Consider the following 16,817-nt stretch of genomic DNA (forward strand, 5'->3'; position numbering starts at 1 on the left):
ATGTCTTATTTTGTACTTATAAGTAATATAGCTACATACGAAATGTGATGGCTTTTGTTAAACAGCTGCACAAATTATATGGAATTTAATATGGGAAAGATTTTCAAGGTCAAAGCGACATAAACCTTGAGGAATATCAATATACTAGAAGTATGGCTGTAAAATTAATCTTAAATAGAAGCTGCATGGCAAATTTTGTGATTTCAACTTAAAGGTTCAAAATTTCAAAAGAAAGTAAAATAGGCAAGGAACAATTTACAGTAGGAAAATAAATGAAAGTGAATTCTACAAATCCAAGTGAATAAACTAAATGTTCTTAAATCAGCTCAATGCAGCGTTATTACCGTTAAAGAAAACAAAAAAAAAACATTTTCGTTAACTGAAATAATAATAAGTAGCAAAAAACTGAAACTAAACTACATTATAATGACTCCAAAACTAAGTCAAATAAAATAAATATTGCTACAACAATGTAGCAATTCATGTTTTTTTGTATATAGTATATTATAAAACTCGCCAACAACATGCTCAAGTTTTGACTTTCAAGTAATTTTCTGTAAAAGAAGGAAACCCTTAGGCACATGAATTTGCATATCTTGCTTTTTTAATTAAAAACAAATGAGCAATCAACCCAGAGCAGTTTTTTTCTTTTTGCGTGACATAGCAAATCAATTCAAAAGGGTCAAGTGTAAACTTACAACAATATAGTACATTGTTATGACATTTTTTTTAATGTGGAGGGCTGAATTGAAAAATTATTTTCATATCAATTATTTATGCAATTGTCCATATTCACAACTATATACATTCATGTCAAATTCAAAGCAATTGAAGCCATAAACTCTGAGAAAGAAAAAAAAAACATTCATAAAAATAAAATAGATAGAAAATGCTCCAAATTAAACTATATAATTTTCTTTAAAAATATAGTTGAAGAGAGGACTTTTACAATGATATGAAGATTAAATTAAGATTGCTTCATTTTAAACATAGGCACATCGTTTGTTAATATCTGAGGCTTTATAGTGACAGGAAATTTTCCTGGCAGACATTTTGAAATGTTCCACCCGAACTGAGGCTGAGCAGGGCCACCAAACGTAGCCAGCGCTCCATGCTAGTACGTATGTAAACAAAAACATTGAGGACTAAAGGATCCGTGTCCGTCGTTGGAGCTTTCTTTTCAATTATAACACCACCTCCACCAACCACCCCCAATATCTCTTCTGGAAGATAAATATACATTTCTTTTTCAAACAACAATGATTCTTTGGCATGAATAACTACCCATCTCAATCCCTTTCCAACTAAAATGAAATCAAACTGAAATCAAAATCAAAGACCTGAATACCCCTGTCAAGAACAAAAAGCTATATTTCATAAAAAAAGAGAAACACTTGGCTACAGGGCAAAAATTGACAATTAATAAAATAGGCTAACTATTAAGATAAACATTGATTAGAACTAAGAACCTTTACGTGACCGCAAAAACAGCAACATATCTCTCTGTTAGCCAATCAAATGCTTCACTCAAGATTCACCCTAAAATGTCCCTGTAATGATAATATATATATTTTTAAAGCAACACAACTTCCATAACCGTATCCATGTCACCACAGTTAAAATACTGGTGAGTCTCAATCGCTAGATTAGAAGGAAACCGCTTTGATGGATGAAGTTTATGATTATCAAGTTCTGCACCTTTTGACCGTCCACTAAACTCGCAATTGTGTATCATTTAACAGATCAAACACTCAAGAACATCTCCAACCGCAGTAATATTACAGAATAGATCTATAAAACACCAACCAATATGCCCCGAACAGTAATGGACGTCATGATTCAGTCCAGTGTTACATGCAGCACAACATAAAGTGATATTTCTGTACATAGTGCTCTACATTTCCTGGTGGTATGCTGCACTACGAGTGAGTTGAGAATCTGGGACGTGACAATGTAAGACACAAGCACTGACATTCCCCTTACTAGGACATTTCGTAGCTTTGTTAACTGGCCCACAATCAGTTGAAAGATCACTTTGAGTCGCTCTCTTAAGGCAAACGGCGCCTTCTGTTCTCGAATGGCACATCAAACTCTTTGTTTCGTTTTTTTATTTTACTCGCAAACATCAGCCGCCATTTGTCTAGAAGCATGTGGTTTTCAAGTGTAACTGCTAGCTGCTAGTACTGAACAAACATCAGCTCATCAGGCTCCACTGAGGGCGAACAGAGACAAGGCCCCGCGGTTTTGGATAGATATCGAAATATTGTGAATCGTATGTAGTCTCGGGCCACTTTGAAGGATGAGACTGCGTCGGCAGCTTCGTATTTTTAGGCGACGTGTCCGGGGAGAGTGTGAGGCAGGGAAGGTGACCTGCTTTTACTTTGATCGATTGTCTTGCCCACGGTGGCAAAGAAAACGAAGGGGCGGAGAAAGGAACACGTGCTTATGAGTGAGAAACAAATTTGGCACAGCCCACTAAACTCTCATTGTTAAAAAGGAGGTAAAACAGACAAGGTGAGCCCAAAAAAGAAGAAAAAGGAAAGATCCTTCGCCATCATTTCAAGAGGAAACTTTTATGATTATGAAGAGACACGAAACATCACGTGCCCCTAACTTCATGATTAAACAGTGGAGGGTTGGGTTTACAGGTGGATTTTTCTGGAAAACGTATGTGGCCCGTTCCCGCTGCAGCAGTCGAGCGCAGAAGGCCGTACCCATGGGGCTCTGGCAAGCTTCCCGTCTTTCATCTGCATCTCTCTTTCATCCCTCCTTCACGGGGACAGGTTGAGCTGCTTAGTGGATTTATTTGGGTAATTAATGGCCAGGCTGATGGCTGCGATGTTCTTCAGTGCCTATGCAATAAAACAGGTGAAAGAACAATATAAAGAAATGTGAGTGCAGAAGGAGAAAGAAAAAAAAGGGGGAGGGGAGGGCAACAGGGAGAGAGAGAGAATAAAACCATTAAGCAAAACATTGTGGGTAATTTATCAAACCGTTTCACACACCTGTGGCCCTCAGAGCTCAGCAAAAACACCCACACACAAACACACCATTATCACACTTCAAATATGCCACTGCTCAACCCATTTAAAAACTTTTTAGGCACAAAAACACTATTTGGTTAACAACATAAACCACTTGTTTGGCTGTCTGTCATGAACATTACAAGCATGTTTTTTATTGAAGCTAAAAAGGTGCTAGGGAGAAGATAAATACAGAGCATTAATCCCGTCCTACACATCACAATGTGGTCCTTTAGCCGCCCCTGTGGCGGAGATGAGGCTGCGTCACACCCAACGCGATAATGGGGTTAATGACTAAAAGCAACAGAGTTGCCCCCAGCCCACACACAAACTCACTCTTACACACACGTACATGGAGGATGGGAACACATGCGCCTCATGTGAGAGTCAACACAGGTGTTTTTTTTATCAATATCCTTTCTGTCGTTCAGCTGTTTTAGCATAATATTTGGTTTGAGCCATCATGTGATGAGGAGCACAAATATGTATTTCACCAAAGGCAATTGTGTCACTATTGCCATTATCTCTCAATGTGAACAAAGGTTGTAGACTCTTACTTTTAGAGAAAGTAAGACATTTAGAGAAGTATTTTCTCAAATTGCCTTAATGAATGTTACTGCAACAGAAGCAACACAAATGAGCAAAACTGTATAGTAATAATAAAATACACTTTCATTAATTTTTCATCAAGCATCCATACCGTACAATGACTGTCAGTCATCAAGTTGAGCTGATAAAACAAGCTTTACACATCATTAGACATTACAGGATCATTATTCCTCATCAACATATGGTGAGACCATCCATCAGAGCCATTTGAAAAGCATCCACCTTTTCACTGTGCTGTGGTTTTCCTGTGAATTAGCAGCTTTACAGCACAAGTTACTGCACTAGGCTCTGCCACATCTCACTTTAAGCAGTGAACCAATGCCACTGAAAACCCAATGTGGCTCCTGTTATACTGTACATGTACTCATTCGAAGATAGGTGCATCAGTTTCTTGTCCTCATTTGTCTTCAACTGCACAACCCTTACTTGCTGTATATTGTATAACAAGATCTGTTATCTTTCTCTTGTCAAATTATTAATTGGTACATAGAGATTAAAAATATTATTACAGAATGAATTACTAAAACTGGTCAATCTCTGGTACCCACGCTACTTGTATAAAGTTTTTGTTTACATAATTACAGCAAATGTACTAAATTGCCAGTTTAATTGACAGTCTATCATTATTTACAAGGGAAGACTATCTTTTTGCTTATCTACTTTTTAATGATACAGATTTGGTGTTTATGGCATATGTTCTCCAGATATGCTCATGAATGTTCATAAAGCCTGGTCTGAACTAGGAAAAAAGTTTATTATTATTTTCATTTTCTAGGAACAGCTTACAAACTCTCCTCAAACTTACAGATCTTTAAACTATTGCTATGAAAGGAATTGCAATGGTAATCTGAATCACTGATGATCCGGTCCTTTTTAGCTAGTGCTTTTATGATGTTTGCTCTTGATTTAAAAATGAAAAATAAAGCTTGGAAATTAGAAAAATAACATATATGAAAAATAAATACAGGGTACAAATTCAAGGACCTTTCAAGGACTTTCCAGGTCCAATACCCTTGAATTCAAGGACTTAATGTGGACACACATTTCAAGTGAGAGCAAGGTTACATCGTGTTACCTTGTAAGATACATTGTTACAGTTTTCATGTGTCAAACACAACTATGCAAAAAAGCTTTTTTTTTTGGCCATATGACAGAGATCTGATATTCTATTTGTCGTATTTCTGTTTTGCATAAAACTGAAGAATATTCGGTATATCCTATACTGTATTCTATAATGATCTGATATTAACTTTTGCATGGATTTTATTGAAAAGAGCTTAGGCTCATGTAACCAGAAGTTTTAATATATTTGAATATGCTTTTAAAGGAGTAGTTCACTTTAAAATGAAAGTTAGCCCATGATTTACTCACCCTCAAGCCATCCAAGGTGTATATGACTTTCTTTTTTCAGACGAATACAATCGGAGTTATATTAATAAACACCCTGACGCTTCCGAGTTTTATAATGGCAGTGGATTGGAACCATCAGATTGAAGCTCAAAAAAGTGTATCTATCCATCATAAAAGTGCTCCACACGGCTCTGGGCGGTTAATAAAGGCCTTCTGAAGCAAAGGGATGAGTTTGTGTAAGAAAAATATTAATATTTAACACGCTACAAAGTAAAATTCTAGCTTCCGGCCAAACGAACATACGCAGTCTACTTACGCAAAGCGCAACTTGTGACGTCGGAAGTAGCGTAGTGCGTCATGGCGTAGCTTAAATATCAGCAGTATGTCGCATTACTACACATTACTGTCACATTACTTACCATCTGCCGGAAGCTAGTTTTTTACTTTATAAAGTTTTAAATATGAATATTTGTCTTACACTAACACATTGCTTCGCTTCAGAAGGCCTTTATTAACCCCCAGAGCCGTGTGGAGCACTTTAATCATGGATAGATACACTTTTATCATGGATGGATGTACTTTGATGGACTTCAAAACAGGAACATTCACTGCCATTATAAAGCTGGGAAGAGCCAGGACATTTTTTAATATAACTCCGATTAAATTCGCCTGAAAGAAGAATGTCATATACACCTAGGATGGCTTGAGGGTGAGTAAATCATGGGCTAATTTTCAGTTTAAAGTGAACAACTCATGGGTTTACATTATCTTAACAAGCAAAGCAATTCAACATTACATTAAATAAAATAGTTATCATCACAAATATTTTATGTTTATTGAACACAATAGACAGTCATTGACTGAACATATTTGGGTTAGTATCCATAGGCCACGAAGTGTTGGTGAAATAACACATTAGCGGACCGGAGGGAATAATAGGTTTTTTTTTTTTTACAGAAAACTTTGTGCACAAAAAAAATTCAAGCACTTTCAAGGACCTGTATCTATGTATGTTTATTTTCAAAAACTTTCCAGGGCCTTGACATTTTTTTTCCAGATCCACAAACTTTCAAGGATTTCAAGGACCCATGTGAACCCTGTTAATAAATAAAATGTATGAACACCATAGGGACTGTGGTTGTCTTACCTGTGCAGTGCGAATTACCAGCTGTTCATTGGTAGTGAGAGCAAGAAGGTACTCTTGCAGAACGTCCTGCTCCTGATGGACAAATGAAAAGACACATACCAGCTTCAGTATTCACCCACAACATGAAAATTCAGCAAAAAATTCTGAATTTATTCTATAGCACTTGCCAGGAGAGCAATCTGATGAAAGGCCAGTTAGACTATACTGTTATTTACCATAGACTGGCTCAACGTGAGCTGTTAATCTGGGGTTTGGAACAGCACCATGCTGTTGATGACATGACTCTGAATCAAACCAGACATCATCTAAATCAGCCCTGCCTCTGCTATCTAATTTCCTGAGGTAGGAGTATTTGCACTCTTCCAGGTATTTCACATTGATCAAAGTCTAAAGCTTATTTCTGTTACGCGTAATCTCCAGGGAACTTTTGAGGGTGCATGGTGGAACCCTGGAACCGTAAAGCCCATTTAAACGTTACATAAAATATGCACAGCAATACAGTAAAGTAGATACTTTGTTCGACAGTATGTATAAACGACACACAACGAGGTTGATAAGGCTAATGCATACTCGTGCACCAATTGGCACGGCTTAGCCATAGATTGTTCAAATGTGCCCATGAACTCCAGATGGCACGCTAGGCTAGAAATGCGAATGCTAATAGAAAATGGGAAACTGAACAAAAACAGCACACAAGTTGTTGTAACTGTCCTTAACATTTTTTAAAGGGAACTTTTCATACAGATATCAGTATTCAGTCACTATGATTTAAGACATTTATAATGTTACACAAGATGTCTACTTCAAATAAATGCTTTTGGATTTTATTAACAGAGAATTTTGGAACAAAAATGTATCATGGTTTCCACGAAAATAATTAACAGCACAACAGTGATATTAATAAGAATCGTTTCTTGAGCACCAAATCAGTATATTAGAATGATTTCTGAAGGATCATGTGACACTGAAGACTGGAGTAATGATGCTGAAAATTAAGTTTACCATCACAGAAATAAATGACATAAAAAAAATAATTTGAATAGAAAAAAAAAAAAGTTATTTTAAATTGTAATAACATTTACAAATAGATATATGCCTCTATTCATTAAAAATGCTGGAAAAAGGTTATGTAAAAGGGTTAGTTCACCCATAAATGAAAATTCGGTCATCATTTACAAACCTGTATGAATTTCGTTCTTCTGCTGAACACAAAAGATTATGTTTTTAAGAATATTTATAGAAGAAAAAAAAGGGACCCATCAACTGTTTGGTTCATGATTCTTCAATATATCTTCTTTTGTGTTCAGCAGCAGAAAGAAATTCATACAGGTTTGGAACAACTTTAGGGTGAGTAGATGGTGGCAGTTTTCATTTATGGGTGAACTTACCCTTTAATATAAATAAATGGTTTTTCTACATAAAAACATTAAAAAAAACTAAGATACATCCATTGCAATATCCTGTTAAGTCTCCTTAACCTTGTCAAACAACATCCTTACTGAGAGCTCCGCTTTGATGACTTTAGTTGGAAAAGTTATGAATGGATTGCCGTCAACAGAAGCCGGTCAGATCGCACTTTACTTCTACACCCAAATGAACAGCATCTAGACGCTTCATGACAGAACTCTCTGAAGACTTTGGAGAGGCTGCAGCTTTTGTCATGTCAGAACACATTCAAAACCACTTCCTCTGTGAAGGAGGGTTTTTTTTCGTCATCCAGCAGAAATGTGTGTTACTACACTACAGGAGAGGAAGACATAGCAAGTCTGAACGTCTTATCGTTTTTTTCTTCTTTCCGTCTCATTTCCGACTCAAACGTTGCAACAGCTGAGTATTCACATGCTGAAACGCTCTTTCAAATACGCGTTGACCTTCTCCCATTAGTTCAGTGTTCTGAGCCCATTTTATAGCGTTGCCTAACTGAAAAAAAACAACAATAGATCAGTCATGATCATCTGGCTGCTGAGAGGTTTGAAATCTTTATGGTCAGTTCTGAGAAGTGCAGCGGTTGTGGTAGAGATTAAGGCTCTTCATAATGAGGCCAAACAGTATTGAGTATCTACTGCCGTAACCACTCAAAACACTCACTTCATCCATTTGCCTGTCAGTCCTCAACACTAATGCGCACTTAAACATATCTCATTCAAACACACAAACAAACCACTTCATATTCAAGTCCAACTTGACTGTTAAAGCATTATGGCTCAGTGATGAAAGAGTATTGTCATTAAAACTTTCCTCCCATTCACAGGCTCAAAGAAAGAGCGCCATTCACTCAGACATTACCCGACATGGCTGTTTATTTCTATAAATGTACTGCATACAGTTCATATGCATCTCTCTAAGCTGTCTGTGTGACTATACTGTGTTCTTGAAGACTATTTTGACTTGCTTTGAATACAAGTAAGTGTCTTAGCGCCCCCTAGTGCCCACTTTTGTCTCTCCCACGCACTTATAAAATGTTTGGAAGCTGAAGCCACTTTTACATTTGTATAATTGTCCTTGCATTATATAACAAAAATATCAAAACAAGTGGATTTTATTTTTTAAGAAATATAGCAAAACACACTAAGTAAAACGTTTCCCCAGTTTAAGTTTGTTACGTTCCATATTATAAACAAGTGTGTGTTTAAAACTAAGACAAAGTATATTGACACTGCTTGTCAAACATTAGTGTAACATTTAATGTGATGAACTACACCTGTGGTTACTCTGCTATGAACATGAGAGAAACTTACTTCATACATTCACTTAAAAATGACCTTGAAAGCAATTGGTAAAAATTCATTGCATTCAAATACTTATTGTTAACCAGTGAAAAGTGCCCAAAATCATTCACATGAAAAAACTAAAGAGATAGACAAAGAAAGACAAATATCCATGTTGCCTTTCACACATTGTTTAAAGAGGGCACTGCAACAAATTACCATGAATATGAATGCAATCTGTGATGGATCTTGGACAATTTTGGATTGTTGCACAGATCCATACATATGGATCATCAAGAAGATCCAGTTAAACCGTGAGTTTGAGCTGAGGATCCACCATCGGTAAACAGGACATGCATTACAAACAGCCATAATGCTTTATCAAGTCTTGCAGACTACACCATGTAAATGTGGCCATTAAGGCCAATGGCAGGCCTGTACGTTTCTGTGTGGGTGTTTCTATTATTTTTTGGAGTTTGAGTGTAGCATACAAATGCATAAGGGAAGACTCACTTTAGTGCAGCTCCCCTGACAGACACTCACAGACCCTGACATGATTCAGACTGAATGAAATCTGACACTAAAAATCTAATGCTCTCCAGTCCAGTTTTTCACATTTCATCACAGAACTATTTCCTTGTGACAGCACAAAACAATTACTTGAACGTCACCTGGATGCCTCCCAGAATTCAATAAATATGCTCCATAAAAAAGCAACTGTCCGGACAGAGCAATGCCAGGATAAATAACTTAATGGGGCATCAGGAATTTTGGAAGGGGACACATTTGTCACTGTTTTATCATCACTGTCTGAAGGACAGAACAATTCACATCTGTTACACATGCATGACCCTAAACGCATACCAAAATAAATGATGAAATAAAGATTAAGAATCAAAGATACAGACAAACGATGCACCTTCAATGAAACTATACAAAAAGATGACTGATGTTATCACCTGATGTCAACTGTTTTCTATTTTAATATACTGTAAAATGTAATTCATTTCTGTGATGGTAAAGCTGAATTTTCAGCATCATTACTCCAGTCTCCAGTGTCACATGATCCTTCAGAAATCATTCTAATATGCCGATTTGTTGCTCGAGAAAAATGTATTATTATCAATGTTGAAAACAGTTGTGCTTCTTAATTTTTTTTTGTGGAAGTTGATCATATTTTCCAGGATTCTTTGATGAACAGAAAGTTCAAACAAACAGTATTTATTTGAAATAAAAATAACATAAGTGTATTTGCTGTGGCATCAAACTTTTGAACAGCAGTGTAAATAATAATTGAAAAGCATGCAAATATTTCAAATATCTCATAAAAATGAGGAATAGTGAAATGAAAATAAATTAATAATTTACTCAACTCCATGGTGTTCCAAAATCCTGTGCTCTTTTTCTTTATGCTGCTTTTGCCATTTGATGGCTTAATTAATTGGGTTTTGGTGATTTTATTGGTGTTGGAAAGACGTGATTGCGAACAGCATACATGAGGGAAAGTTCATTATTGCGTAAACCATTCCTTTCAACAGCTAATCAGCTTTAATCGAAAAGATTTGTAGCTTAAGTTTATGTTTTGAGAGGAAGCTGCTTGAGAGGAAGAAGAGGAAGAAGATGGTCACTCACCATGGCCTTTGCTTCGGCAATGAAAAAGAGCTCTGTGAGAGCGCGGTGGAGAGGAAGGAGGACCGTGATGCTGGTGGGGTCCTGACTCAAACCACTTTCCATAGTAGTGAAGAGCTGCCACAGCGGCCGCAGAAGTGTAAGGTCACAACCCCTGTGTTAACACACACAACAATCTAAATGTGAGGTCATTACACTCTGAATGATCTTAGCTTTATCATTACTCATATTTGAACTATGTGGCCATCTCATTCACCCGATTAATGTTCCCCTTGCGGAGAGCAGGTGGTCATTTGCATGGGCTATTCCTCAAACTCGCTAACTCATCTGACACCACAGGTTAATGTCTCTATTTCTCTCATACACGGTCTCTCTGCTGATGATGATGATGTAACTGTGTCCAAACACCATGGAAATTATGCAAATCAGCCTGACATGTGACCTTGTTGCCATGGGAACAATGAAGGCAGAAAGCCACTGTCAGATGCGTTATGCAAAAGCGGTGTTAATCTGGATGCTCACCAAAACAAAACACACAAAAGAATGAGCCAGAGTAGTGTAAACCACTCAAGAAGTGTGAATACAAGAAATACAATATTCGTGTGCTTAAAAGTCGGCCCCTTGATTCAATTTTAAAAAGCATTTCTGAACTCATCGATTTTCAGGAACAAGAAGAAAAGTTGCAGAGCGAGAGGAAGATAGGCTCACTTGAGGCGTGTTAAACTGGGTCAAGTTGGACCTGCTATCCACAGAGTGCAGAACTGACCTGACAGAACCAGGTTCTGAAAGCAAGTTGCTGCCTCATCTCTCCAGAATATTGGGACAGCTATAAAGCACTGCAGGATGACGCGGCTGCCTTTTGTTGGTTTTAATAAATGCTGTCAGCTTTTAAAAAGCACTATCAGAAAGGTAAGAAGGGACACACCATTGAGACGGACACTGCAGGAGCCGCAGCAGCAGATGAATAGCTTTCAGCCGCTGGTTTCCAGTTTGCCGACAAGCCACGCCCACCTGCCACTCCCAGATGTCAGACAGCGGGAGGTGAGTGAGGGCCTGCTCATCCGCTAGCATCTGCTTCAGGATCTCAAAACCTGTTCAGATTCAAAAACATAAATGTGAACATATTATGTCCTATTATGTTCATCATTGTTTATGAGGTCTGATACAATACACTTACATTATTTAATGTTCAAAAGACCATTTTTTTCTTATAATTTACATTGTTGCAGCATCTGTTTTCACCCAGTGTCTGAACCACTGATCATGGTTCGTGGTCAAACTGAACACGGATTGAAAGGAAAATATAGTAAATAAATGCATTTAATTGGGTTTAAACTTGAATACGTCTGTAAAAAAGAATGCATAGTAGGCTATACAATTTTTTTTTATAAAGAAAAATTATTATTTTATAAAAGACGCTGATAATAAAAATAGTGATTTGAAATAAAAAATAGAGAATAAATGTTGTTTGTGGTACAGACGTAGATCAGTTGCGCACTGCAAACAGCATGTGGAAGCCTATTTTGGAAGCACAATAGTGCGTGCTGCTCCTGCACCGTATACGCGCGGTAAATGGACTCTGCACGAAGCTCTTTTGAAGCTGTCAAATGGGGTCGCTATTGGACACTTAATTATGATTATTGCTGCTCTGAGGTTCCTTATCGGCTACTGTTGAATGTTTTATCGTTTGTTTTTTGAAGAAGAAGCATTAGGCTACTCTTGCCTCGGAGAAAACAACACGGAAATAGCGACAATTGTGCATATAAATTACTACTTATGGGCTTAAATTACAACCTGTGGGCAGTTTTTCTAGATCCTTTTGTGAACTTCGTTTTACACTTGTATGATGCACAGCGGGTCATCTTAAAAGTGCCGTCGGAGCTACCGATCTCTGTATAACGGCCGTTGGAGCCCTCTGCTGGTAGGGAATCGTAAGATGGCCACTCGAACACTTCCGGTGGCTTCACTGCCTGGTGGCAGTTTAGAACGTCATGAGCTATCCAGTCATTATATAGACAGTGGTCTGAACTCTGTTTTAGTTTAGATTTCTTTAAAACCCGCCTTTCGAAAAGCAGTCTGCTTTGATTGGTCAGCCGGCTCCAGTCTATTATGATTGGTCTACTGCTTAGGCCCCGTCCACACTACTGCGTTTTCGTTTAAAAACGGAGACCTTTTGCTACGTTTGCACCTCCCGTCCTGACTAAAACGGCAAAAACGGAGACCCAAAACGGAGAAGTTTAGAAACGCTGCCGATCCGTTTTTCGTTTTGAATCTCTGGAGGGCGTTTTAGTGTAGACGGGTAAAAACGGAGGACTTTAGAAATGATGACGTAGTAGAGGCTCACGCTCGGCTCTATGATTGGGTGTCATCAGTCATGGCGTAGGCCTATATCTGTTGTACAAGCAAATTCTGCATTTTACAACGCTATAACTGCCTACATGCGCCGGAGTCAAGCTATTATTCGAGCGATCTGTGACAATTCCCGTGTGCAGCGGCGGCGTTGACCGTACATGGAGCGTCGGTTTGGGGTTAACCCAGAGCATGGTGGGATAATTTTATCAATGAAGTTGTGTTTACACCGGCACGCGCATGCCCAGTGTTGGTGAATGGTCACGTGATCCGCGTTTTCAGTCGTTTTAATGTGGACGGAGATCAATTCTAATACGCAGCTAAAACGCTGGTATGGACGGAGATCGTATTCGTTTTAATTATCCGTTTGTAAACTAAAACGCAGTAGTGTGGATGGGGCCTTAGAGAGCGTGTCGGAAATGCAACGCCCCTTCCCATAACGGTGAGTATCACCTCTGTAACTAGGGCTGCACGATATATCGTTTTAGCATCTATATTGTGATGTGCGCCTCTGCGATAGTCATGCCGCAGGATGTGTGATGTCAAGTATAGGGATCGTAGTTGATCTGTGATCCGTACAGACCAGGCCCCACGGTTTGAATGTAATTCTCTGAATAATTGCAAAGTTTAACCATCATAGAGTGAAAGCTTATCATTTACACGTGTTTTAGGTTTAAACATTCAAGTGATTTTAAGCCATTCGAGTGGAAGACGTGAAAAGAACTAATTTCGCAACACCCAGTACCCTTCTCTTCTGCCTCTATCAGTGTTATTTTACATTTGATTATTCAATTTCTGTACCTGAATACTGTTAGACTTAGAAGAAAGATACAAATGAAATAAATAGTGCTTTATATTTTTCATGTATTATATTTATCTAATGCTTGTACTTTGTATTCACTCCCCTACAATATCACACAATGATTGAAGAATTCTAGAATTATTAATTCTTTCCAGATACAGCTATTCAAGTCATCTGGCGAAACTGTTTTCATATCTCAGAAAAACAAAATATCGCAATGTCAGTTTTTTCCAACATCGTGCAGCCATAACTGTAACTATGCTAACTATAACGTCAGGTCAACAACACACTACTAACGCAACTCAATCAGGCCTCACCCCTTTTATTGTGTATGCCTTGGCCGGGAATTATTTAAATGAGGAATATTGTGAGGTGTACTTTCCTGGAAGAAAACTCAAGACTACAAATCAAGCTGTTCAGCAAGTTCAGAAACAGTTCTTACTGATATAGGGAATAACTCCCATTAGAGTGGACTTTGTGCTTTGTAACATTGCAGACCTTTTTTTATACTCAAACAGCAACATTACATACTAAAGAAATTTGAAAATGTGAAAAAACACAATAGGACCTATTTAACTTGCAAAATGAAAATAACATAAAAGGAAGAACATCAATTCACATGTGGGGCTGTTTTCTTTCTCTTGTTTACCCTCTTAAGCCTCATCTGTGAAAAAAACAATGAGTTGGCAGACCTCATAAATGAGGCGCTGCTTTCATGGATGGGGAAACTCATTTGATATTCCATTATAGAATAATAACGTCAGAAACAGAGCAAAAGGTGCACAAGTCTATTAATTCTTTGATTATAAGTGGACAAGGCTCAGGAGAAGAGTTCAAAGTGACTCGTGTCGTGACTCACTACTGACAGTCATATGCTCAGAAATTTACATACTAATGGCCTGTTCACTGAATTTCTTTTAAGTATACCAGTAAGTGTTTTACATTGTTTGCCTAAACAAACATGCTCTATATGGAGGTTTATATGGAGATGCTCTACTGTTGCGCCTACGTTCTAAAACATCTGTGTGTGAATGGCCTGGGCAACTGGGTTGTGGAAGAGAATTCTGTAATGGATAAACTTAAAGGGCACCTATGATGCAAAATTCACTTTTACATGGTGTTTGAACATAAATGTGTTTGCAGTGTGTGTACACAACCACCCTATAATGATAAAAATCCACCCAGTGCTTTTTTTTAAAATCCCCATAAATCATAAGCACTGTCTCAGAACAAGCCATTCTCAGATTCGGGGCAATGTGACGTACTTTTGCACAAGCCCCTCCCGCGACTGTTGATTGACACTGCAGTTTGAGCGTAGACCCGCCCTGAGTGAGCTGGACACAGTCCGCCATTGTTTCTACGCCGGAGCAGCTGTAGACAAGAATGTCTTCTAAAGCTATTGAGGTGTTTTGTTATAAGATGTAAGAATGAACATAGCAGTCTTCATTTACTCTCGTTGTTACTCGAGGAGGGATCAGTACAACTGTTCGTGATCAAGCTTACAGTCTCCGGAGCGACAGGCCTAACGTTACTGATCACGGCAGAAATGGAAGTGAGAGCGCGCACTTTATGACAGCTCATCGAGTCGTTTTACAGATATAAAGTTTACCAGTTTATTAATAAAGCTGCAGTCCGCAGTTTTTCCTCTTTTTCGCCATCTCTGTTGGAAATCTGCAATTGCAGTAATTCGCGGAATTATCAACTTTACGTGAGTTGTACCTTGGCATGTCAGAGCGCGGATGAATCCAATGTTTGAAGAGAATGTGCAGCTGTCAGTCACCACGCCGGTGTGGATACTGGCATACAGAATCACAAATTATTCTTTTTGGAAGTATGACCAACATAATCATTTTCACCGGAAAATGTCATCTGAACTAGTAAGAAACATCCACATTTGTTCTGGTTCTGACATTGCAGTAAAACGCGCTGATTAAATCTAACAATCGCTTATAAGTTATCATATCACGCAAAACCGTGCAAATTATACTTTGTTCTCAAATTGTTAATGTTAACAACGTAAGCATTGCGTGACTACATGTAATGTCCTTCCGATATGTATCCTTGTTTTCGCATGGGTCCGGTTGCAGTCCCTTTTTTTCTGTAGCTCCGAAGTCTGAACGAAGTCTTTTGCAATTTATAACAGGTGAATCTCCAGTTGTCACTGGTGATTGTCGTTTTAACCTTTCTAGATCCGCCATCAAATTGATAAAGTCTAATTATATCAAGTGCTGTGAGAAAAGGCTATAAAACTCCACCTTCAACATCCTCACACGCAACATAGCCTACAGATGTACAGATGTGACGTAATGACACAAAGACATGCTCGAATCTCCCGCGGAAATCCACCAGTACCACTGGAATTAAAACATTATTACATGCTTACCATTTTGAATCGAGCTAAGGCAAGCAGATAGTTTTGAACACTGGCTGGTTATGTATTTTCTCAAATTTATTTTGGATCATTTTTAACCCAAAAAAGCTACGGACTGCAGCTTTAAGCACCCACTGAAAAGGTGTGTATATATTTGTTTACTGTTAGTTGTAACGAGTGTTTTGTGTACTTCGCTGTGTATGTTGATGATAATGAAAGGGAGAGAGAGTTTATGGATAAGACTTTAAGCGCACTTCTTATACTGTGTTTATTCAGCTCTTACAGTGATTTTCTGGAGTAAAACTAACGCTTCATCTTTTGTGTGATGTACAATAAACTTCATTGAACTCATTAGTATATTTCTGGCCATCATTCGGACGCGATCCGCTACAACAGGCTTGTACTAATAGTGGATAAAAGCAGATGACAAATACATTATAACCACAATTAAAGTAAACTGTAGGCTGCCTGACTGTTCTATCTCCATACAGCATATATTCTCTGGCTCTGTGGGGATGATTGTCCGACTCCGGGTCGAAATGAACACTACTGAGAGTTTCTGTTTTGATATTATCATTCTGTGAGATGAGATTGTCCTGACAGAGACTGAAGCGCAAGCTCGTGAGGCTCTGCCCCCTGGGACGGCAGCAGCAGCTCATTTGCATTTAAAGGGATACACACTAAAACACAAATTTTTCTGAGCCCCAAAAAGTGACAATTTAAACCTGCTGTAAAAAATGATCTGTTCATTCTCATCTGTTCAAACTTCACATACACACTCTGCGGACATCAGAGACTAATTTTACATCTTGTGAAAAGGGGCATAATA

The 16,817-nt window shown here is 38.1% G+C and overlaps 1 protein-coding gene across 3 annotated transcripts in view; it reads right to left on the minus strand.

Moving 5' to 3' along the window:
• Positions 1 to 586: 586 nt before the first annotated feature.
• Positions 587 to 16,817, minus strand: part of zzef1 (zinc finger, ZZ-type with EF hand domain 1) — a 55,310-nt gene continuing 39,079 nt past the window's right edge. For all 3 annotated transcript variants that reach the window (XM_056244583.1, XM_056244582.1, XM_056244581.1), the window contains exons 51-54: positions 11,392 to 11,557; positions 10,470 to 10,620; positions 6,130 to 6,201; positions 587 to 2,852 (exon numbers count right to left, since the gene is read on the minus strand). In XM_056244583.1, coding sequence (XP_056100558.1) covers positions 2,772 to 2,852; positions 6,130 to 6,201; positions 10,470 to 10,620; positions 11,392 to 11,557 — 470 coding nt within the window. In that variant the 3' untranslated portion in view covers positions 587 to 2,771. The remainder of the gene's footprint in view (positions 2,853 to 6,129; positions 6,202 to 10,469; positions 10,621 to 11,391; positions 11,558 to 16,817) is intronic.

This window comes from Rhinichthys klamathensis, unplaced genomic scaffold, assembly GCF_029890125.1.
Source record: "Rhinichthys klamathensis goyatoka isolate OS25496 unplaced genomic scaffold, OSU_Roscu_1.1 h1tg000028l_1, whole genome shotgun sequence".
Taxonomy (NCBI): Eukaryota; Metazoa; Chordata; class Actinopteri; order Cypriniformes; family Leuciscidae; genus Rhinichthys; species Rhinichthys klamathensis.